At 43.5% G+C, this 24,223-nt stretch overlaps 1 protein-coding gene across 1 annotated transcript in view; it reads left to right on the top strand.

Annotated features, from left to right (window-relative positions):
- Positions 1-23,692, top strand: part of LOC308578687 (FK506-binding protein 15-like) — a gene marked incomplete at its 5' end in the record, with an annotated part of 122,827 nt that extends 99,135 nt beyond the window's left edge. Inside the window, 3 exons of the mRNA XM_081179159.1 lie at positions 18,221-18,304; positions 19,083-19,190; positions 22,641-23,692. Coding sequence (XP_081035285.1) covers positions 18,221-18,304; positions 19,083-19,190; positions 22,641-23,312 — 864 coding nt within the window. The 3' untranslated portion in view covers positions 23,313-23,692. The remainder of the gene's footprint in view (positions 1-18,220; positions 18,305-19,082; positions 19,191-22,640) is intronic.
- Positions 23,693-24,223: the final 531 nt, after the last annotated feature.

Here is a 24,223-nt window from a genome sequence, read left to right as displayed (position 1 = left end):
TGTCTGAATCCTGGTTTCCTGATGGTGTCTTACTCTGGAAAAAGCAAAGGTGCTGTTTTGGCTCCTGTCTCTTTCTGCCTCATCAGCTCACAAGGGTTATAGCTCCCATTTTTCTTATTCTGACCTCACTTCTCTACAAAAAGTATTCTCAGCAGGGAAGGGGCTGTCGCTCAGTAACACAGCATCCACTTTGCAGACAGAAGCTCCCAAATCCAATTGCTAGCTCCTCTGGGTAGGGCTGGGGACACTGCTGCCGGTCAGAGTAGGCAGTCCTGAGCTAGAGAGACCAGTGGTTTGATTCAGGCCAAGGCAGCTCCCTGTGCTCTTATGTAACTAGAACCATGTGGACTAGCATCTTGACAAAAGAAGGGCCTAGGGGGTATTGTGTGCGGAGTGGATAGAGGGAGGTGAGACGGTAACTTTGTCGTGGCTTGAAAAATCAATAAACGTTCCCACCACACTCAAAAAAGGAAGGGGGTTTCAGCAGCTTATGTTGGAAAAGGGATTCAGTTTTTCCAGCCTCTGTCCTTTCAGCTCAGTCAGTAGCTCTTCAGTGGTTTGTTCTGCCCCACTTTCTATGAAAGGATTCACAGGTGTTTTACAAGCAACAGATAAAATATGTCAGGAAACATATGCGTTTATTCCAGGAAGACTCTGGTATGATTGCCTTGTCCCACTCCCCTGTTGCAGGTGAGGGTGGTGGGGACAGGATAAAACACTGGGCTGTCATTCCCGTTTAGCTGATTGGGCGGAAAAGGACAGATCTCACCCCTTGGTTTCTCCAGGTGTAGGGAGCCTTTGGTTCTCCAGATGTCGCTGAATGACTGCTCCCATCATCAGCCAATGGGTGTTGTAGCTCAGCACCAAAGGCTCCCCACTCCTGCTCCATTGTAACGAAGTCACTCCACATGTAACTAAGCCAGGCACCTGCAACCAAAGCAATTCCTACGATGAACACCTCTGATGTATTTATATGTTAATATGTCATTTGGCTGTTGGGGTGCTGTGGAAACGCTACCTGGTATAAGAAGAGCTCCAGGTGCTTTTGAAAAGAGCCAGCCCCGTAGTTTTTGATTCCTCACTTTTGCTCCTGTTTTCTTCTGTCCTTCCGTCTCTTGTGGAATCCAGTACAAAGTGCTTCTATATATCAGCCAGCTGCAGCAGATTGCGACTGCCAGCATCCATGCCTGTTTTGTATTCACGGTAAGCTTTGACATTAAGACCTTCAAGGACCAGGGCATGGGCTGAAGCTAAGCAGAATTCTTTGGTGGTTGGAAATGCACATTGCATATGAGGTCTCAGCTGTGGTCAATTAATTTCAGTGGGTCTGCTTTGAGTAGGGCTAATGCTTCTTGCAGGAGTGCCTGGCGTGCTCTGGTCCATGGGGTCACAAAGAGTCGGACACGACTAAACGACTAAACAACAACAACAATGCTTGTTGCAACCCATTAGATTTGAATGGTGTTAGAACCAGGGGGCCCCTCTATGGATAAAATGCTTACATGGAGGCAACAAAGTAAAGGAAATGACATTCTACCTACTGTAGCTAACATCCCTTGGGGTAGCCCTCCACCCCGAAATCCTATAGCATTTTTCCATTTCTAAACATGACACACTACATATGTTGATGTGTGTGTGTGTACTTAGAGTAGATTCACTGAAATTAATGCACCAAAGTTCATCATGTCCATCAATTTTCATGGGTCTGCTCTGAGTAGGGCTAACATTGGGACACAACCCAAAGTCTTTAGCAATACCCATCAGGAAGAAAGTTGTTTTGAGCAGAGGCTGTCTGCTGCTCAGAATTCCACTTTCTCCTTTCTCTTTCCGCAGGTGAAGCCCAACAACTACTGCACATTTTATGATGATCAGAGGCAGAATTGGTCCATCATGTTTGAATCAGAAATGGCGGCTGTGGGCTTCAGCAAACAGGTGCCAGAGGCGTGCATTGCATTTTGGGGTGGGGGGGTTGCTGACCTGCAGACACGAACTAGTGTTCGTGGGAGGTCAGCTCTCTTGCATCAGTCACCAGATGCTTTCTCTGCCAGCTACTAAGAAGTATCCAGGGAGAGCAAGGAATGGTGGTGTAGCCAGTTGGGGCCTTTTCAGGCCCCTGGGGTCTTCAGCCAGTCCTGCACTGGGCCAGATTGCATAGGTGCGGATGACAATGCAGGCTAATGACACAAAGGGGCTTGGTTCTTCCTCCTTGCAGCTGTGCATTGCCAAATATAACAGCAGCCCTTTTCCTGACTCTGTGCTGTGCCAGGATCTTGTTCTCGGAAACGGCCAAGGTGTGGCAACCGGAGATGTCCTGGAGATCACTTTTACAAGCTGGCTGTTCCAGAACGGTAGTCTTGGGCAGGTGAGACCTGGCAGAGGGGGTGGCTGGGGATGATGGGGGTTGAGGTCTCTAGCAGCACTGCATGGTCACAGCTTTCCCACTCCTGGTTTATAGTTTGCATACAGCCCTTTTCTCCCACAACCCCATCCTTTTGCCTTTCAATAACATTGCAAGGAAATGAAACTAGAGAGGGACTTGGTGAGGCTCACCCAGCTTGCTTCACAGCTCAATGTGCATTTGACCCCAACCCCAATGGGCTCTAGCCACTGCTTTTCCATGGGGGTTGCATTGGTTGCTCTCCAAAGGTAGGACCTTTCCCAGCCTTGCCGCCCTTTCTCAACTGGAGATGCCAGGGAGGGAACCCAGGACCTTCTTCCTGGGAAACACATGCTGTTAGGTCCTAAGCTACACCTGTCTTCAAGGTGTAGATCCCATTTCTCAACCATAATTCTACCCAATCTGCAACATGGGAGGCAACGCTAGGTAGGGGATTCAACATAGAAAGCTGCCTTGCACTGCATCAGGCCACTGGTCTAGGTTGGCATCGCCCACATTGACTGGCAGTAGCTCTCCAGGCTTCCAAGCAAAAGCCTTTCCCTGACCTTCCTTGGAGATGCCAGGATTGAACCTGGAACCTTCTGCCTGCAAAACAGGTCTGTGTCCCTGAGCTGTGCCCCGTCCTTCGGTACTCATTGCTGTTGGCTCAGCAGTGGGAGTAGCAAAACATGAACCTATTATCTTCTGTATTAAAAGTAATTTCATCCCATTGACCTTCCACTTTTGGAACAGGTTTTCGACTCAAATATATACGCAAAGTTGCTGCGTGTGAAGCTAGGCTCTGGTAAAATCATCAAGGTAAGATGGCGCTATCTTCCCACTGCAGTGCAAGGTTCCAGTTAGGGATTCTTGCCTCCACTTCCACATCTAAGCAGAGTTCAGCAGCCCGGGATGTGTGGAAGGCTGAATAGCAGTGATGTTTTTTGAGCTCAGACCCAGATCAAATGGCTTCCTCAAGAACGGCAGGCAGGTAACTGTCCCAGCTTGTCTACGCTTGCCAGGATCTGCTGGAGTGGGAGACCCAAACAGAGTACCTCGATCCATGCAAAATTCCTCATCCTGCCCTACTGGTCAGTCAGGCTTGGCCTTTCTTTACAGGAGGGGTGGGGAACCTCAGGCCCAGCAGGGACTGAAACTGGCCCTCAGGATTCACCCCAGGCCATGCCCCTCGCCAAGCCTGCTCTGTGGCCTGGACCAAAACAGTCCTGGACCTCCAGTGCTGCCTCTTGCTGTCCTGGATGAGAGACAGAGGGGGGAGTGTGAGTGGGTGTCTAAGGTAGCCTATTGTACAAAGGGAAAAATTACATTCGTTGCCCCTCCCGCTTTCCCCTCTAGCCCCGCCCACTCCTGGCATGCGCCTCCCCACCAAGAAGGTTTCCCCAGAGGGAATGGTTTTCATCCCTGCTTTAAACTACAGTACTGTCCTCAAGAGTGCAAGAGAACTGTCAGTATTCCTGTGCCCTGCTCTCAACCAGCCTTTACCAACCTGACAAACATACACACAGATGCAGTTGGCCCTTAGCGAAGGCGGTCACCCAAATTTGTTTTCTGCTTGGTTCTCCATTTCTGCAACTTGAAGAGCTGTGAAGATGGGATGATTGGCATGAAGAGAGGAGGTAGGCGGTTCCTCCTCATCCCGCCAGCATTGGCTTACAGGTCTTTGGCAGAATCTGAATGCATTCCTCCGGACTCGACCCTGGCCTTTGAGTTGGAAGTCAAACGGGTGAGTGTGTCTTCCTCCCAACGTGTTAGCAACCAAGAGAACCTCAGAAGGTTGTTGGGTGGTCGGTCTACTGCCTGGATGAAGTTCTACAAATGGAGGCAGTGGTTGCCTTGACCAGACTCCATGATGCCTCTTTTTTGCTCCCTTAGGTGTGGTTTGCAAAGGGCGCTGACTCCGCCGGACAGAGCCTGGGCTCCAGGGACTCCCTCACACCTTCACCAGCACCACAATCAGAAAGCCCCGCTACAGACCCAGCCTGGCTGACTCCTCCTACACCTGCTCCAAAGCCAGGGTGAGAAATAAATTGAGGGTGCCCTTAGCTTTGAAGCCTTCCATTCTCCCAGTTGTCACATCCTAACTCTGCAGTAAACAGGTTGCCACCTCTGTGTTTGAGGCTTTCGGCCTTCACCTCAGCTGCATAACTCAGGCCCCATCTGCACTGTACCACCTTGGGATCTACGGATGAAGTCCAGTATACAAATTCAATAAATCATAGTAAATCATACGTTCCAAATAGCGCCATGCCATTTTCAACAGCTGTGGCTTCCTCCAAAGAATCCTGAGGGCCTCCTTGTCTCATAGACAACCTGGCAGGGGCCACATTCCAGGGCTGGGCTGGGGCTCCAGTGGACAGAGCAACAGATGCTGCTCCTGCCTTCTGTGCAGCCAGAAAATACACCATGTGGGGCTTCTTTCTGCACACACCTCTCCCTGTCCAGGGAAGCAAGGTGCACTGTCACAGTTCAAGGACACATTCCAGCCAGGCTCAAGCTCCCTTGGGGAGGTAATGAGGTGGGGTAGGTGAGGGGCTTGGCCGAGGCAGAGTCCCAAAGGCCACTTGAGTATCCTACCCCTTAACTGACTCTTCCTACTGTGCTCAGGTTTGTTAACTCCCTTCCTTCCATACTGCAGTAAAGCTCAGGTGGCCTGACTCAATCCCCAGGCACCTCAAGGCTGCTGCCAGTCAAAGTGGACAGTACTGGGTTGGATGGACAAATAGAGGAATACAGGAATATAGCCAGTGTGGGGTAGCAGTTAAGAGGATCTGTCAGAGTAAGATCTGGGAGACCAGGGTTCCAATCCCCACTCTGCCTTGAAGGTGACCTTGGGCCAGTCACACTCTCTCAGCCTAAGCTACCTCACAGGCTTGTGAAGATAAAAAAGGGAGGAAAACTATATACCAGTATTTGAGCTCCTTGGAGGAAAGATGGAACATGAAATAAGAACTATTCTGATTCTGATATAAAGGATAGAAGCTCTGCTAGGGTGGCTTTTCAAAAGTGAGATCTACATATGATACTGCCTTGATTTATTATTATTTTTCACATGAGAGGATGGAAAGTATCAAATCATGCAAACATTCACATGTGTAAAAAACAATTCTTCCCCCAGCTATGTGGAGCAGGGCAACCTGATATTTGAGCAGAGCAACAGCTCACTGCAGAGGACCATGGAGCACACCCAGGCAAGGGTCCTACATGCTGAACAGGAGAAGGTAAGCCCTGGCAGTGTGGCAGCCACAACAGGAAGGCCAAGTGACTGAGGCTGTGGGGAGGGCAAGTGCTATCCCAGGAGTTCACAATCGCTAGTGCAGGTCACAATTCCCCTTTGCCTGCAGGCAAGAAAGAAGTTACATTTCTGAGCAGCAGCAACAACAAAATAGAACAAACGACTGGCTAGGTATACATGCACATATAGGTAAAAGATTCATAAGCTTCAGGTAATCCTTTGCAAAGCACCTCAGGTTGAATATGAGAGAACAACAGAATGTCCCTTTAAAATCTAACAGAGTGGGTAAGGAAAAAAAATGCAATACATTGGTCTACAGTAAGATCTCATTGGCTGCATTCACATGCCATGCTGAACTGTGGATTGGGATGAGGTGAGCAAGCACAGTGAGCGTCCCCCTCACCTCCTCCTATGCTGCCAAGAAGAAGGGCGTGAGAGTTTCCACTTCTAGGTAACTGCTGCTTCCACTGTTGTCTGGACTGAGAACAGCCATTAATGTTAAGCAGAATTAGTTTCTGAAGTTAGCTTATTGAAACAAACATTTGAAGTTGGTGTGTTTGATATTACCCATAGTTGATGTTAGCTGCAGCTCGTTGTCCCAGGCAACACAGCAAACCATGGCTGGGCACAAGTGTCAGGGTTCCTGGCCGCATGAGAGGAGGAGATGTAAGGGGAGAGCATGCAAGTCCAGGTTTGCTGTGGCCTGTTCTTGCTTGGGCATCAGCGTGCAAACCCTGCCATTAAGGGATCTTCCATGCATCTTAACCTGAGTCTCTTTGGATTTTGAGAGATATAATCAGCGCTTGGACCACAGAATAAGCAGAGTGCTCTTAACCCAGAATGCCATTGCCTCTTTTGATAAAACTTTCTCCCCTCTTGCTGTTCTTGCTTCTGGTGGTGTTAACTCTCCTCTCCTTGTCGCCGCTTTTCTCTCTAGCACATGCCGCCACTGGATCAGGGGTGGGACCAGGTGAGGCATTGTCCTTGGGTGTCCTGATCACCTGAGCACTTCCTTATTCCTTTCATACTTTCCAGGTCAACCATTTCATACTTTTAGCAGGGGAAAACCCCACGCCTTCTGCAGGTGTCTCTCGTTGCGAAGCCTCTCTGTGCCTTGGCATACCGGCTTCAGTGACAATGGGTTTTTCTAAATCAGGGGTGGGGGGACTCCAGGCCCCTGGACCAAAGGCCACTTTCCAGGCCTATGTGTCTGGCCCTCAAAACTCCTTCCAAGCAATGCACCCTCACCAGTCCTACATTGCACCCTCCTTGAGTGCTTTTGCCTGGCTGGATCAGGCCCAAAGCCCGTCTTATTCTCACAACCAGATGTCCCAAAAGGGAATTCTACAAGCAGGATCTGTACTCACCCCACTTGCAATTCCCTGGAACAACATGCTGCCTACAACAGTGGAGGGGAGACCTTGTGGCTGTTGGCTGTATATAGCTTTTCCTGCCCCATTGTTTTGTCTAATCCGCTGCTAAAGCCATCTAACTGTTTGGCCTTCATTTTATCTTGTGGGAGAGAGCTCTTCTGTGTGAAGATGTCCTTTATTTTGTCTGTCCCGAATTTTCTGGGGAAACCTTTTCTGCTCTCCATTTTATGCACCTTTGCCGTGCATGCTTTCTCCTGTTCTAAAATTTCCCAGTATTTTGGCCATTTGGCCTCCATGTTAAGTTTTTTCAAAGCTTTCGCTTCCATAGGTGATAGCCACCTTGGGGTTTTACTCTCCAGAAAGTCTTTATATCTTATCCAGACATTAAACAATGCTTTCCTGACAATATGGATTTTAAATGCCTTATGTGCTTTTACCCTGCCATACCACAAATATGCATGCCACCCAAATATGTTGTCATAACCTTCAAGATCCAAATCATCTGTATTTTCAAGAAGCAGCCATTCCTTCAGCCAGCAAAAAGCTGCTGACTCATAATAAAGTTTAAGGTCTGGCAGGGCAAACCCCCCTCTGTCTTTACCATCAGTAAGTATCTTAAATTTTATTCTGGGCTTTTTGCCCTGCCAGACAAATCTAGATATATCTCTTTGCCACTTCTTGAAACAATCCATCTTATCAATAATTTGCAGTGATTGAAATAGAAATAACATTCTCGGCAATACATTCATCTTGATAACAGCAATTCGACCCAGCAAGGAAAGCTTCAAATTCAACCAAATTTCTAAATCTTTTTTCACTTCTGACCAACATTTCTCATAGTTATCTTTAAATAAATTCACATTCTTAGAAGTCATATTCACCCCCAGGTATTTTACCTTCTTTACTAATGTTAAGTCTGTCTCTTTCTGAAACCTCTCTCTCTCTATTGGCGTCAAATTTTTCTCCAAAACCTTGGTTTTTAACTTATTCAATTTAAAACCTGCCTCCTGCCCAAAATCCTGGATTAAAGCCCTCTTAGTGCTAGATTTTGGCTCCTGTAATGTCAGAACAAGGTCATCTGCAAAAGCTTTAAGTTTGTATTGTTTAACTCCGACCTGAATACCTTGAATCAAATGGTCCCTTCTAATCATATTTAGCAAAATCTCCAGAACCGAAATAAAAAGCAATGGGGAAATTGGGCAGCCTTGTCGTGTCCCTTTCTCTATTTTAAATTCTTCTGTCACCACATTATTGACTGTCAATTTGGCCTTTTGTTCGGAATAAATCGCACCTATGCCGTTTTCAAAGTTTTGTCCAACCCCCATCCCCTGAAGATTTTTCTTCATGAAACTCCAGGAAATGTTATCTAGGCTTTCTCTGCATCTACAAATATCAAAACTGCTTTTGTGTTGATGTTCACCTGCAGCTTTTCTGAGATGTTAATTATATTCCTCATATTATCCGATAGATGTCTTCCAGGGAGAAAGCCAGCTTGGTCTTTATGTATCCCCTCTGCCAATACTTTTTTCAGTCTTCTAGCCAGAATGTCTGCAAAAATTTTATAATCCACATTAAGCAGGGATATGGGGCGATAGTTCTTAAGTTGTGTCTTTTCAGACTCAGTTTTCGGTATAAGTGTGATATAAGCTTCTTTCCATGACTCAGGCGCTCCCCCCCCTCCATAATTTCATTGCAAACCTCCTTTAGTGGTTGAATTAAGTAGTCTTTCAAAGTTCTATAATATTTGGAGGTTAACCCATCAGGCCCTGGAGATTTGCCCAATTGCATATTCTGAATCGCACCTTCCACCTCTTGTTCAGTTATTTTGTAGTTCAATAATAATTTATTTTCTTGGGAAATTTATTGTAATCCGTTAGTCTTCAAAAATTGGTCAATTTTTGTCTCAATCTGCGGCCCTTGTGTATAAAGTTGTTTAAAATATCTCTGGAAGCAATTTCTAATCTCCTGTGGGTTCTGTATGTTCTTTCCATCCACTTCAAGGTTGGTAACCGTGTTAAACTTTTGTCTCCTCTTCAACTGCCACGCTAACAGCTTCCCACATTTATTAGCTGATTCGAAGGTCTTTTGTCTCATCTGTTTAATTTTCCATTCAATGTCCTGATTTATCATTTTCATATATTGTTCTTGATATAACTTAATTTCTCTCAAGATCTCTTGTGACTTTGGTTTAGCTCTAAGTTTCTTCTCTCCTTCTCTTATTTTCTCCAAAATCTTTTCTTTTTTCTCATTTTGAATACTCCTTTTTATTGCATTCTGGTTTTTTTAAATAAATATTTATTAAGTTTTCACAAATTTTAAAAACACATACAATACACACAATACAAAGATATACATACAATAACAAACAAACACGTATAATTTCAACTTCTTTATTTCCTTAAACTTACTTCATCGACTTCCCCATACCTCCCCTTTCTGCATTCCAGTTCCCAAAATTATTTCAGCAAATCCTTCCCCTTAATTTATCCGATTTTTTCCTTTTCTTTTCTTTTACTTAATCTTTAACAGCTGTAATTCCTTACTTTATATAACCACAACATTTTAACATTCATTAATTTTGCAATATTTTTTAAGATAAATTTTAAATTTCTTCCAGTCTTCTTCCGCCGTCTCTTTCCCCTGGTTTCGGATTCTGTCAGTCATTTCAGCCAGTCCCATATAGTCAATCACCTTCATCTGCCACTCTTCCAAGGTGGGTAGATCTTGTGTCTTCCAATACTTTGCTATAAGTATTCTTGCTGCTGTTGTAGTATACATAAAGAATGTTCTGTCCCTCTTTGACACCAATTGGCCGACAATGCCCAAGAGAAAGGCCTCTGGTTTCTTAGGGAAGGTACATTTAAGTACCTTTTTCATTTCATTATATATCATTTCCCAGAAGGCCTTAATCTTCGGGCACGTCCACCAAAGGTGAAAGAAAGTACCTTCAGTTTCTCTACATTTCCAACATTTATTATCGGGCAGATGATAGATCTTTGCAAGCTTGACTGGGGTCATGTACCACCTGTAAATCATTTTCATGATATTCTCTCTTAAGGCATTACATGCCGTAAATTTTAAACCGGTGGTCCACAACTGTTCCCAGTCAGCAAACATAATGTTATGACCAATGTCTTGTGCCCACTTAATTATGGCCGATTTAACCGTTTCATCTTGTGTATTCCATTTCAGCAACAAATTGTACATTCTTGACAAATTCTTAGTATTGGGTTCTAACAGTTCTGTTTCTAATTTTGATTTCTCCACCTGGAAGCCAATTTTCCTGTCCTGTTCGTAAACCTCCATTATTTGGTAATAATGGAGCCAGTCTCGTACTTTAAACTTCAATTTCTCGTAACTCTGTAATTTCAATTTATCACCCTCTTGTTCCAAAATTTCCCAATATTTTGGCCATTTGGCCTCCCTATTAAGCTTTTTCACGGCTTTCGCCTCCATCGGCGACAACCACCTTGGGGTTTTATTTTCCAACAAATCTTTATATCTTATCCAAACATTGTATAGAGCTTTCCTGACAATATGGTTTTTAAAAGCTTTATGAGCTTTAACCTTGTCATACCATATATATGCATGCCATCCAAATACATTGTTAAAACCTTCCAAATCCAAAATGTCTGTATTCTCAAGAAGTAGCCATTCTTTCAACCAGCAAAAGGCTGCTGTTTCATAATAAAGTTTAAGGTCTGGCAGAGCAAATCCCCCTCTTTCCTTTGCATCAGTTAAAATCTTAAATTTTATTCTGGGTTTTTTGCCCTGCCAGACAAACTTCGAAATGTCTTTCTGCCACCTCTTGAAACAATCCATCTTGCCCACAATTTGCAATGTTTGAAATAAAAATAACATTCTAGGCAATACATTCATCTTAATAACAGCAATTCGGCCTAACAAGGAAAGCTTCAAATTTGACCATGTTTCTAGATCTTTTTTTACTTCTGTCCAACATTTCTCATAGTTATCTTTAAATAGATTCACATTCTTAGATGTCATATTGATCCCCAAGTATTTCACCTTCTTAACCACAGTTAATCCTGCTTCATTCTGGAACCTCTCTCTTTCAATAACTGTTAAATTTTTCTCCAATACCTTAGTTTTTTGTTTGTTCAGCTTAAATCCTGCAACTTGACCAAATTCTTGAATCAATTCTAACACCCTTTTCGTACTAGTGTCTGGCTCTTGTAAAGTAAGTACCAAATCATCTGCAAAAGCCCTCAATTTGTACTGTTTAGCTCCGACCTGTACCCCTTTAACCAGCTGGTCCCTTCTAATCATATTTAGCAAAACCTCCAGAACCGATATGAAGAGTAATGGGGAGATTGGGCACCCCTGTCGTGTCCCTTTTTCTATTTTAAATTCTTCCGTTATCACATTATTTACAATTAATTTGGCCTTTTGTTCTGAATATATTGCACCCATACCATTCTCAAATCCTTGTCCTACCGCCATCCCATGTAGATTCTTCTTCATAAAACTCCAAGAGATATTGTCAAAGGCTTTCTCCGCGTCCACAAATATCAGTACTGCTTTAGTGTTTATGTTCGCTTCTAATAGTTCCAAAATGTCTATTATATTCCTCACATTGTCTGACAAATGCCTTCCTGGGAGAAAGCCTGCTTGATCCTTATAAATCTCTTCCATCAGCACCTTTTTCAGTCTTTTTGCCAAAATGTCTGCAAAAATTTTGTAATCCACATTAAGTAATGAAATGGGGCGGTAGTTCTTAAGCTGAGTCTTTTCAGTCTCTGTTTTCGGTATGAGTGTGATATAAGCTTCTTTCCACGATTCTGGTGCCCTTTTCCCCTCCAAAATTTCATTACAGACTTCCTTCAAAGGTTGTAGTAACCACTCCTTCAAGGCTTTGTAATATCTGGAAGTCAACCCATCCGGTCCTGGAGATTTGCCCAATTGCATGTTTTGAATGGCACCTTCTATCTCTTGTTTGGTTATTTTCTGATCTATCTTATTTTGATGAGAGATTTTTTGTAATCCATATTTCTTTAGAAACTCATCTATATCCCCTTCTTTCTGCGGCCCTTGCGAATAAAGTTTTTTAAAGTAACTTTGGAAACAGTTTCTAATCTCATTTGGCTTATAGATATTCTTTCCTTCAACCTCTAAGCTTGTAACCGTATTTATTTTTTGTCTTTTCTTCAATTGCCATGCCAGAAGTTTGCCACATTTATCTGCAGATTCATATGTCCTTTGTCTCATTTGTTTAATCTTCCATTCTATTTCTTGATTTGTCAATTCCATATATTGCGTCTGATATAGCTTAATTTCTCTCAAAATCTCTTGGGACTTTGGTTTAGATCTCAATTTCTTTTCCCCTTCTTTTATCTTTTCCAAAATCTTGTCCTTTTTCTCATTTTGGCTTCTCTTCTTTATTGTATTTTGTTGTATTAAAAATCCTCGCATAACAGCTTTCCTTGCGTCCCAAATTACTCTTTTTTCAACATCTGTTTTTAAATTTATTTCGAAATAGTCTCTCAAAGTTTTTTGGGCCTTTTTGTAGATCTCTTCATCTCTAAATAAGGTGTCATTCATCCTTCATCTGAAGGAGCCAGCTGTTGTTAACTTCATCTCCATCTTTACAGCATTGTGGTCGGAGCAGGTTTTTGGGCAGATTTCCACTTTCTTTATCTTTGGAGCCATCCCACTAGTAACCCATATTTGGTCAATTCTAGTCCATGTCATCATAGCTTCAGAAAAGAAAGTTCCCTCTCTCTCGAGAGGGTTCTTTGTTCTCCAGATGTCAATCAAGTCCATGTTTTCAGTCATTTCAAAGAAAGTCTTTGGTAGGCTCCCATCTTTGGAGATTACCTGTCTTTGTGCTTTGTCCATATTTGTAGATACTACTCCGTTCATGTCCCCCGTCAAAATTAAATTATAATCCAAGTAATCCAGTAGAGTCTCATGCAACTTCTTAAAAAATTCAGATTTCCCCTTGTTTGGTGCATAAATTCCCACGATCAGAAATTTTTCTCCTTGAACTTGAATTTCAATTGCCAAAAATCTTCCTTGTTCATCTTTAAACATCAATTTCGGTAACAGTTTTTCCTTTGCATAAATCACAACTCCTCTTTTCTTAACTTTGTCAGAGGAAATAAATTCTTGTCCCAATCTTTTGTTGATAAGTAATTTTCTATGCAGCCTCGTCACATGTGTTTCTTGTAACAAATCAAGTCCAATTGTTCTTTTTTCAATATATAAAACACATTTCTCCTCTTTCGAGGAAGGTTCAAACCATTGCAGTTCCAGCTTAGAAGTTGCAGAGCCATCTTACAGTTATTTACTTGCCCCTCCTGCCGCTCCGAGTAGTTGTTCGTCAGTAATCGGTAATTTCAGTCCAAATGATAGATTGGCAATGTCAGGTATTACTTCTGCTGATGATCTAGGTTCCACTCCAACCACTTCTTTCAGAAGGTCTTCTTCGTTGTCTCTTAAAAATATCTCCTTGTCACTCACAGATTTAATTTTTATTTTCCTTTCCTTGTACTTAAAAGATAGGCCTTGAGGAAATTCCCACCTGAAGAGTATTCTGTTCTTTTTCAGTAAATCAACCAAATCTTTATAATGAGCTCTGGCGTCTAAAATGTGCTTGGGTATGTCCTTGAAGATTTCCACAAAGGAATTTTCAATTTCCAAAGTCCTTTGGTAATGTAGATTCAATATTTTATCTCTTTCTTCTTTTGATCTTAAAGTTATCAGACAGTCCCTTGGTTTCTTTCTGTTTTGTCTTCTGCCCAATCTGAAAGCAGCCTCTATTTTAAATTCTTCTTTCCGCAGCTCCTGTTGCCAAAAGTTCAAAAGTTCTTTTATGAGAAAGTCCGCCAAACTATCTTTCTCACTTTCAGGCACTGCTCTTATTCTCAAATTTCTCTCTTTTCTTTGCATTTCAAGCATAGACAAAGCTAGCTCATGTTCTTCCAATTTTTTCTGAACTGGTGGTATCTTTTCCTGGGTGGTGACAGCAATCTCTTTAGCTTCTTCTGCAATCTTTCGAGTTGTAGCTGATTCTTCTAAAAGTTTCCCGATAGACTGCGTGTTAGAATTCACCTTCTCACCCAGGTCATTAATACTTTTCGTGTGCAAATCAAGCTTTGCTGCAACCTCAGCCAGTTGTTTCCTAGATTCCGCCAATTGTTTGCTGGATTCCTCACCTTGTTTTGTCAAATGTTCCAAAGATTCATTTATCTTACAAAGAGCTTGCGTTACAGCATCGGTAGACATAGCTTTTGGTTTTGTCTGGTCAGCTGCAGCTGTTACTGTACCAGAAACTGAGGCCCTTCTCTGGTGTGAGGCGTCAGTCCTGTGTTGTTTACCCGATCTAGTTCCATATGCCATAACACTCTCACATCAGCCAAGGTTGTTCCCACGCTTGTAGGTTGTTTTCAAGTGGAAGTTTCCAGTGGCTTAACTTCTACAGTCCCATTTACAGCTATTTTAACCAAATCCTCTAGAGGGGGAAATCTCCAACGTTCTTGCAACAAAATGTCTCTTTTAAAAGAGTCCAAGTTTCCTGTTGTAACAATTCCCCCAAAGTCTTATAATCCAGTAATTCTGTATCTTTCACAGAGTTAAGTTAAATTAAGTATCAATTTAGAAGAATTTCCTTTAACAAAGTGACAGTCCTCTATTTGGCTTCCCTGTCAAGACAGTCCGTTCCCAGGGTTTTAAGACAGCAGATGTAATTCCAAAAAGTTCCTTTTTCATGCAGGCATATCAAATAAGTCTTCCTCCCTCTCTGCTCCTGCATGCATGAGGGGGATTTCAAATTCAATGTCTAGTTTACTGATTTTCAAAATAGTCCTCTCAAGTTACGCTTTGCGCTCTCTTTGCTTTGATCTTTCTGCAGTCCGGAAAGGCAGACTTCCTTATTTTTTGCCTTTCCTGTTTCCGGCCGAATTGTTCAATAATTTGTTCCAATTCCAGATAGTTATTTGTATCCTACTCATGGGTAGTTGTTTTCAGTCCGAATTACAGGAAGGAATCCGCGCTCTCCGACAATGGTGACGCGGCTTCGCTCCACGGGCTTGAGTAACGACTCTCAGCACCGCTCCTCACACCCGCTGCCGTTTCAGAGCCTTTAAAAAGGCTCCTTCGCGATTTCGGGGGGGAGCAAAGGTGCCCGCCGAGTCTCCTTGTTCACAGGCTTCCGCGCCTGTGACTTTTAAGGGTCCCCACTTCGCCGTAGCAGTCAGACCCGAACTTGCGGAGCAGACTCCCTCCGGAGCTCGGAGGGAAATCCGCCATTAATCGCTGCTGTATCAAGAACCCTCTCATTACAGCTTTACTTGCGTCCCAGATTACTCTTTTTTCCACAGTGGTCTTCAAATTTATCTCAAAGTAGTCTTTCATAATTTTTTTGGCCTTCTTGGTAATTTCTGAATCTCTAAACAAGGTGTCATTCATCCTCCATCTGAAGGAACCAGTCGGTGTTAGTTTCATTTCCATTTTCACAGGGTTATGGTCAGAGCAAGTTTTTGGGCAAATTTCCACTTTTCGAATCTTGGGAGCCATTCCTCTGGTTATCCAGATTTGGTCAATTCTTGTCCAGGTCTTTTGGGCTTCAGAAAAGAAAGTCCCCTCTCTACCTAGGGGGTTCTTAGTTCTCCAAGTATCGATTAAGTCCATATTGTCTGTCATTTCAAAAAAAGTTTTCGGTAGTCTTCCATCTTTTGTCACCACTTGTCTTTCTGACTTATCCATATTTGTCGATACCACTCCATTCATGTCTCCAAGCATAATAATATTATAGTCCATAAAGTCCAACAACGTCTTATGCAGTTTCTTAAAAAAATCTGATTTCCCCTCATTTGGTGCATATACCCCTACTATCAAGAGTCTCTCTCCTTGAAATTGTATTTCAATTGCCACAAATCTTCCTTGATCATCTTTAAAAATGAATTTTGGTGATAAACTTTCTTTTGCGTAAATCACCACTCCTCTCTTTTTAACTTTATCTGATGAAATAAATTCTTGACCTAGTCTTTTATTAGTTAATACTTTCCTATGTATTCTAGTCACATGGGTTTCTTGCAAACATATCAAGTCCAATTTTTCCTTTTTCAATAAATGAAAGATTCTTTTGTCAGGGGAGTTCAGACCTCGAATGTTCCAACTTAATACCTGCAGAGACATTATATAGTTATTCTGTTTCCCCTCCAACTGCTCCTAATAGTTGTTCTTGATCTGTGGGTGGTATCACTTTCTCTGGTTTATCCAATTCCAATGGTAGCTTTGCTGGGTCCTAAACTCCTGGTTTTGGTATCTTTGGTTCTTTTCCCTCTGCCTCTTTTTGTAAATCTTCCTCGTGGTCCTTCAGGAATCTCACTTTGTCCTCCTCTGATCTTATCTTCACCTTTTTCCCTTTGTAAGTAAAAGACAAGCCCTGGGGAAACTCCCACCTGAAGATAATACTGTTTCTTCTTAACAGGTTCACTAGATCTCCGTAATTAGCTCTAAGGTCCAGTAAATATTTTGGGATATCTTTAAAAATTTCTATCCTTGAATCCTCTATTTCCAATGATTTCTGGTAATGCAGGCTCAGTATTTTATCCCCCTCTTCTTTGGATCTGAATGTAATCAAACAGTCTCTTACCCTGTTCTTTCTTCCCCCTTTGGTCCCTTTACCAAGTCTGAAGGCAGTCACTATCTTAAAGTCTTTTTCTAGATCAAGCCCCCAGAATTCTTCAAATTCCTGTGTAAGGAAATCACTCAAATTACCTTCTTCCAATTCCAGTACCGCTCTGATCCTTAAATTGGTCTGTTTGTCTTTAAGTTCAATTAAGGACAATTGTACCTTATGGTCCTCTAGTTGTTTATTAATTGGCTGTATTTTTCCTTTTACCACCAACACCTTTTCTTTTGCTTCCTCGGCAATTTTTCTTGTCAATTTAGATTCCTGCAGCAACCGATCAATGGCCCATGTATTAGAGCTGATAGTTGTAGTGTTTAAATCAATTTTGGTTGACAATTTTTCCAAAGCTCCAAATATTTTATCTAGTGATGCATTTAATGTCTCTTCAGAGCCCACATCTTTTGCTCCAGACTGCCCAGTATCTTCTTTTTCTAGAACAGGAGGTGCTACTACTGATTGTCTTAATTGCTGCTGCCTGGTTTTTATCCTTGAAGGCTGGGGTTTTTCCTGATCCACTACTTTATCTTTAAAATTCAAGGTCACTCACACAGTTCGGATTTCTTTTGTGGTGGGAAAATTTCCTAGCCAACTGTAATGGAAAATCCCCAGCTATGTCCCAAGCCTCCTCTAGGGGAGCACCTTGGCAACAATGTTCCTTTCAAAGCAACTTATTTCTAAAGGCAGTCGTATCCTTTTTAACTTCCAATTTTCCAATAAAAAGCAACAATTACAGAGAGGGTCTTTCAATATTTTCAGTTCAATTGCAGAGTAGTCACATATGGTTACAAATGTCTATAAACGGTGCAACACTTTCTTACTGTCTCTGGCAGACCAATATCAGGGATTAAGCGGTGGTCTTTTTTCCCACCCTTTTTCCTCAAATCCGAAAGTTTCTTCTCCCCCCCCCCCCCCCGCTCTGAGAGGGAGTTCTTGTATCTGGCGTTAAAATTTAGCTCCTCTTAATTCAGCTTTTCCAGTTCCTAGCTTCAAAAGTCTTTGGTTTAGTCCTATTTACAAAACCGGAAGACGGACTTCCTTTTTGCGCCTTCCCGCTTCAGTGCCAAATTCAAGTTCATTGCGTCGATCAAAAGAAACGAATCCTTTGATCTCCCAAATTTTACAGGATCTTACTCACGGGTTGTAGTTTAGAAGCCGAAATTTCAAAGGAAAAAGGTCAGCGGTCTCCGGCATCAGCTGTGCAGCTTCACTCTGCAGAAGTAGCGATCAACTCTAAGCACCGCGCCGCACACCCCGTCTCACTCCGGAACTCTTTGCCGAGTTCCTTTACAAAACGGGGGGCGCAAAGGGTGCCCGCCGAGTCCCACGGTCGCAGGCTTCACTCGCCTGTGGTTTTCGATAGGGTCCCCCGCTTCGCTGCAGCAGGTAGACCCGATTTCTGCGGAGCTTCTCCCTCCGATTCAGAGGGATTCCGCCATTGCCGATGGCGCCGCCTCTGCTGGGTTCTCATGTCTGCCGTAGGTCTCTCTGCTTACTGTTTATTACAAGGGCTCCTGAACTGTGGTCTGCAGACCACCACTTAGTTAATGCTGGTTTCCTGCTAGCTTTCCCTGCTTAAAACCACAAGAAGCTCAGAGAACAAGAAGCTGTCACCACAGCAGGAACAGCCAGAGCCTGTGAAAGGCAAGGTCAGTGGGGCTCTCTTAAAACGTCTTGATGGAGGGTCTGCGGTTCTAATGTGTCCCACAAGCTTGTTACACATCTGTGCTGTGAACCAGCGTGATGCTGTGTAGTAATGCAGAGACTGAACTGCATTACTGTATATAGAGCTTAGCGTTAGCTGAAAAAGCAACTCATAAATTACATGTTGCCAAAGGCTGGAGGACCCTGAAAAATTCAATGCAGGCAGCTGGGTAGGAGTTTACCTTGTATACAATCTGTAGAGAGAGACACTGGACTCCCTGTCCACAGTACAGTGTGAAATGTGGCTTGCCTAATTGGTCCCAAACTTTTGGAAGGGCACCAGGTTGGCAGAGGCAACAACAGTTAACAACAGTTTAAAACAGTTTACAGTCACACAAATAAGGTATCTCCTTAAAAAAAAACACAGATGTGTTCCTCTCTCTGTAACAAACCGTGAAGTGCTCTTGAAATAAGAAGTGTTAAGGAAAGTGGTGGTGGGGACAAGCAGTAGAGAGAAATCTTAATCACATTCAGCAAAAGCAATGGCAATCCACACTTCTGTAACTTCAATCAGGAGTTGTTACCTGTTAGTCTGAACAGCACAATTCAATGTCATCCATCGCTTAGCACGTGGATGCTATCCAGATAATGTATGTTGGTTGTAAAATAAATGAATAAATGAAATCATCACCACATTTGGCTGTCCAGAAGCTCTTGAAAGCCCACTGTCCTTGCTGGTGTTGCTTCCCTGCCTTCTGACTCTTTGACATCATCCTGCCCCAGGTGAAGAAGATCATGAACGAGGTCTTCCAGTCCCTGCGGGGCCAGTTCAACTTAGAGGAGTCCTATACTGGCCAGGAGGTCCTGGGTATCGTCCTGAACACCATCAAGGTACAGCCCAGGGCAGATGGATCCTGACACATGAATAAGATGCAGATTGAGTGAACTGGTCTATCATTTCTCTTCCTTTTTGTATGGTTCCAAATGTCATGAGTTTGGGTGCCAGAGTTTTGGGTGCAAGGTGCCCATAACTACTGGGTTTAGTAAGTGTTAGAATTTAATCACTGCTTGGAGAGTGAAACTGAAAGTCAGACGCTTAACAGCTGGACTCAGCTTCCTGTGTTGAGGAGATCGCTTGAGAGGTGGGCCATTAGAGAACTAATAATGAAGATGATGATGATGATGATTTATTTTGTTTATACCCAGCCACTCTGGGTGGCTTCCAACACATATATAAAACATAGTCAAACATTAAACATCTTTAAAAAATGGAACACTTTACCAATTTGCAGAGGCCATGCTAACCTCTTTATCAATCCAATTTTAGTATACAGTATGTGCTGCAGACAGAAAGATGGGCCATCAGCAAGACAGACACTCGCCAATGTTTTGGTTAGGAGGAAGTTTTAGGATTTCAGTTGGCTATGGTGTGATCAAAAGAAAAAAGGCTTTCAGTCTGTTAAATGCAGCAAGCTGGAGAGGCAGGATCAGAGCACAATGCAGACTGACAGTTTGAATTAGAGGTTGCAGCAATGGGAAAAAAGGGACTATCTTGGAGTGTATGCTGGGGGGCCCCTCCATTACAGGCTCAGGTGTAAATAAACTATATGTCATTATGACACCACAGTCTACACTGTGCCTCATTTCCAAAGAAACACAGACTAAGTGCCTAGACCCCTGCAATCTTGTACCAGTCAGAGATTGCGGTGGCATTTAGCCCCATATTACTAATCATGGGAGCAGCAAAGAGGGTGAAGCCCAGCTCTCACTTCCGGGGTGGCGCCATCGACAATAGCGGACTCCCTCTGATCTGGAGGGACTAGCTCCACGCGAAACAGGTCTTTTCCGCTACGGCGAAGCGGGGACCCTTTAAAAAATCACAGGCAGATGAAGCCTGTGACCATGGGACTCGGCGGGCACCTTTAGCGCCCCCCAACCAGCAAAGGAACCCACTAACGGGCTCTGGAGCGAAGAGGGGGAAGTGGCGCGGTGCTGAGAGTCAACTGCTTCTTCCATGGAGTGAAGCCGCACAGCCGTTGCCGCAGAGCGCTGCCTTTTTCCTGGGACAATTCAGCTTCTAAAATAATCACCCGTGAGTACTTAAATCTCGGACAATTGGACTTTAAATAAGGACTTGCGAGCAGAAAGGAAAATTGGACTTAAAAGTTTACTTCAATTTGGCACTGAAACGGGAAGGTCTAAACAGGAAGTCAGCCTTCCGTTTCTTTATAGATAGATTAAAGCAAAGACATGGCAAACTAGAGCTCAGAAAATTGCTTGTAAAAGGTTAACTTTCATCATTTAAAATTGTTGAACCCCCTTTGGAAGCAGGAGAAGAAGGGGTTTTTTTTCCGGACTGTTTAAACCTGCAGAAGTGAGTGCAAAATAAAGTAACTTTCCACTGTCTTGATCCTGGAGCGGGGTGTCAGGACTGACGTTTTTTGAAGCTCATTGACCAGAGACAAACGTCCCTGACAGATAGCTAAAAGAAGAGAAACATAGTGATTCCATTGTTCCCTTTTGCATTTTAAAGGAACAAATATTTACAAAATATCTGAAAAAGGAAACTTTGTTGTCAGACTTGTCTTTAAAAGAAAGAACAAATAGAAGTTTTCCCCCTAGAGCAGGGGTCTGCAACCTTTAAGACAAAAAGAGCCACTTGGACCCGTTTCCGAAGGGAAAAAAACTGGGAGCCGCAAAACCGGGAAGGTGATGTCAGGACGGTGCATGACTAACGCACGCACCGCCCCCATGCGACGTCACAGCCAGTACAGCGCCCGCCAAAGTGGGGAGTGTTGAGGCGCACAATGTGCCTCCTCCCCTCGCTAGTATCCGCCCCGGAGCCGCGGCAAAGGTGTAAAAGAGCCACATGCGGCTCCGGAGCTGCGGGTTGCAGACCCCTGCCCTAGAAGGAGACTGTGAAACTGTAACCAGCTTGCAGCTGTTACTGGTTACAATCGTGGGAATAGACTCTGACCTTGCAGGACAATGTATTCAGAAGCTCTGTTGTGTGCTCTCTGTAAAACAAATGCCCTACTGGAACAGCTACATGAGAAGACAGACTTGATGACTGATGCGATCAGAAATTTAGAACAGGCAGTGGGAAATTATATGGAGCCCACCCAGGAATTAAATCAGGAGTATGCCCTGACAGAACAGATGAGGGAAGAGGATGTTGCTGAATCTGGGGCGCCAGAGATGGAGGGAGTTGTGGCCCAGAAGGATCATGAGCTTTTGGATTTGACAAATGAACTTGGAAAAAGCCAGATTTGGAAAGATAAAGTTTGGTTTGGTTTGGAAATGGGGGGTTGGATAGACCCCTATGCAGGGATGTTTGGACTTTTCGAGTCTGGCAATGGGCCGTGAGATGTTTGGGGTTGTGGGGGTTCTTAATTTTGGAGGGACTTTGAAACATGTTCTTAAATACCATATGGAGTTTAGTGTGGACTATGGAAAAGGGGCTGATTTGTCGAGAAGGGACAAAGGAAAATACAGCTATAAATATGAAGAAGAGCCGCGGAAGGGACATGGAAGAGACTTAAGGGCCTCGGATATAAGATTGCCAGGTTAATGCGCTAGATTTATGGGATAAAAAGGACTGACAAAACCCGGGACCAGGAGGAAGGGACGTTGGATGAAGATTGGATTGTCTTTATTTTCTTTTTATTACTAGGAGTGTCTTATAAAATTGATGAATGTTAGAAAAATGTTGGAACAAAATTACCTGGCTTTAGCAAAAATGTTTAAAGAATTATGTAAGAATATCATGGTTATGAGAAGTTGGTAAAAATAAGACTTAAGTTTTAAGCTTTAAGGTTTTTTATAGTAAGGTAAGATTAAAATAGATTAAGGTAATGTAATGACAGAATATTATGAAATATGGAAAGGATTTGCTGCGACAATTAATAACCAGGATACAAAAAAGGGAGGAGGAGGAGGAGGTCAAAGAAAGAAGGTAATGACAGTTGAGGATTTGAGAATGATGGATTTGTTTTTGAGTGTCTGTGGGGTATTTTTGTTTTTTGAACTTGTATTGTTTGATGTGGTTTGTTTTTTCTTGTTTTTTCTTTTTCTGCTTTGTTTTCTTTTGTAATTCTAAAATTTTTTTCAATAAATATCATATTTTTAAAAAAAAAATGAAGCCCAGCTCTCTAGAAATAACAGGTTGTATCTAAGGTACTACAAAGTGAAAGTCACTTAGCTGTGCCTGTGTGGCTGAGTAGGGATTCAAACCCTGGTCTCCTGAGTCCTGGTTAGAGACCAACCATTACACAGTACTTTCATCAGGGGCTGCAGTCGTTTTTGTGGCAAATAATCCCCCCTCCCCTCTACTTGTTCCAGACAACAACTCTGCAGCTGCTGGAGAGTCAGGAGGAGCAAAGGGGGAGCAGCAGCACCGAGGAGGAAGGACCTGCGGGAAGGAAGCAGCCAAGTGCCGCACCCCTTTATGGGGATCCCCACAGCAACTCTCTCCGAGAACCAGCACCAGTGGCATCCCCCGCTCCTTTGGCTAATCTGAAGGAAAGCTCAAGCAGTCCTCCATCCACCGCTCTTGAAGGAGCCCAAGACAGTCTGCGTTTTGCAGCTCCTGAGGCTCATTCTTCGGAAGCACCGGTTGAAGAAACACGTGCAGCCTCTGCTCAAGCTGCAAGGTCGCCTCTCAGGCTCTCCGCCAGAATTGAGAAGGAGAGGCCAAGCACTCAGGGTGAAATGGACACAATAGACACTGCCATTCTGGCACCTCCAAATCCAGCAGCGGATGAGACGGCCCCTGCAATGGAGGGGCCCACAACGGGTCCAGAGGGCAAGGAGGAGAGTGGGGCAAGTCAGCACACTGCTGGCCCCACTTCTCAAGCTGCTGTTGCCGACAAGCAGCAGGACTTGGCTGGAGCCTCACAGCCAAGACCAGCGTCCAGCCCCATGGAAGCGGATTCCAGCTCTGTGCCAGGGCGGGAGGGGGACGGGAACTGTACCTATGATGGGTCTTATGGTACTCAGTGCCTTGTGTTCTGATCTGGGGCTGATCTGGATGGAGATGGGGTTTTTCTGTGAGCCTCCCCAGATTGCTCATTTGGGCTGAGGTCATCTTGACTTGTGGTTTTTGAGGCTGCTGGCAGGAAGAGGAGTGACACCATCTCTCTCTCTGTAGCAAATGTCAATTTGGGACTTTGTCTGGCTTCAAAGAACTGACTATTTAATTCACCACTGCCGAACACACCTGTACCCTACACGCTTTTGACCCAGCTGCTGCTGGGAGTAGCGATGGGTATCACCTTGAACAGCTCCTCTCTGTGGAAACCAAATTTAACCTATTGCCATAGCTCACCTCCAGTTTTGAACCTTGGCAAAACCGGATCTTGAAGAAAATAATAATAAAGTGCAATTAAAATAAATTAACCCTGTTGCCTTAGTTTTTTCACTTTAGCAAGGCAAGAAGGGGAGGGGTATTTGTGTGGTTCTGTACGCCAAAAACCGACTCACCATTTATAGGGCACCTTAGGTGCTTCACGTACATACACCCAATATGTTAAGAATTAACACCAGTCCTGTGAGGGAGGCCAGTATTAGTAATCTCTTCGTATTGCAGATGGGGAGGCTGAAACAGAGTGGCTTGCCCAAAGGTTGAATGGTAAACTCGGGATAGGCACAAGGCGGTGCCTTGGTCCTCATCTCTGATACAAAACTACAAAGTATATACAAAAGTAACAAATGTGGCGACAGTAATAATAATGCAGCAAAACAACACCACCACAAACTGGCTTAGAAGTATAAAATCAAATTTACTAGAATAATAACTAGAATACAGATAGACTTGTAACCATTCAAGCAACAAACATACTAAGGTGCCATGTGCAAAACAAAGCCTGGAGATACTGTAAACATGGAGTGGATAAATGTACAACTGTATCTTAACAAGTTGCATG

Source organism: Podarcis bocagei (assembly GCF_964188305.1).
Source record: "Podarcis bocagei genome assembly, chromosome: Z".
Taxonomy (NCBI): Eukaryota; Metazoa; Chordata; class Lepidosauria; order Squamata; family Lacertidae; genus Podarcis; species Podarcis bocagei.
Note: the sequence above shows the minus strand (reverse complement) of the source record. Positions and strands in the feature narration are given on the sequence as shown.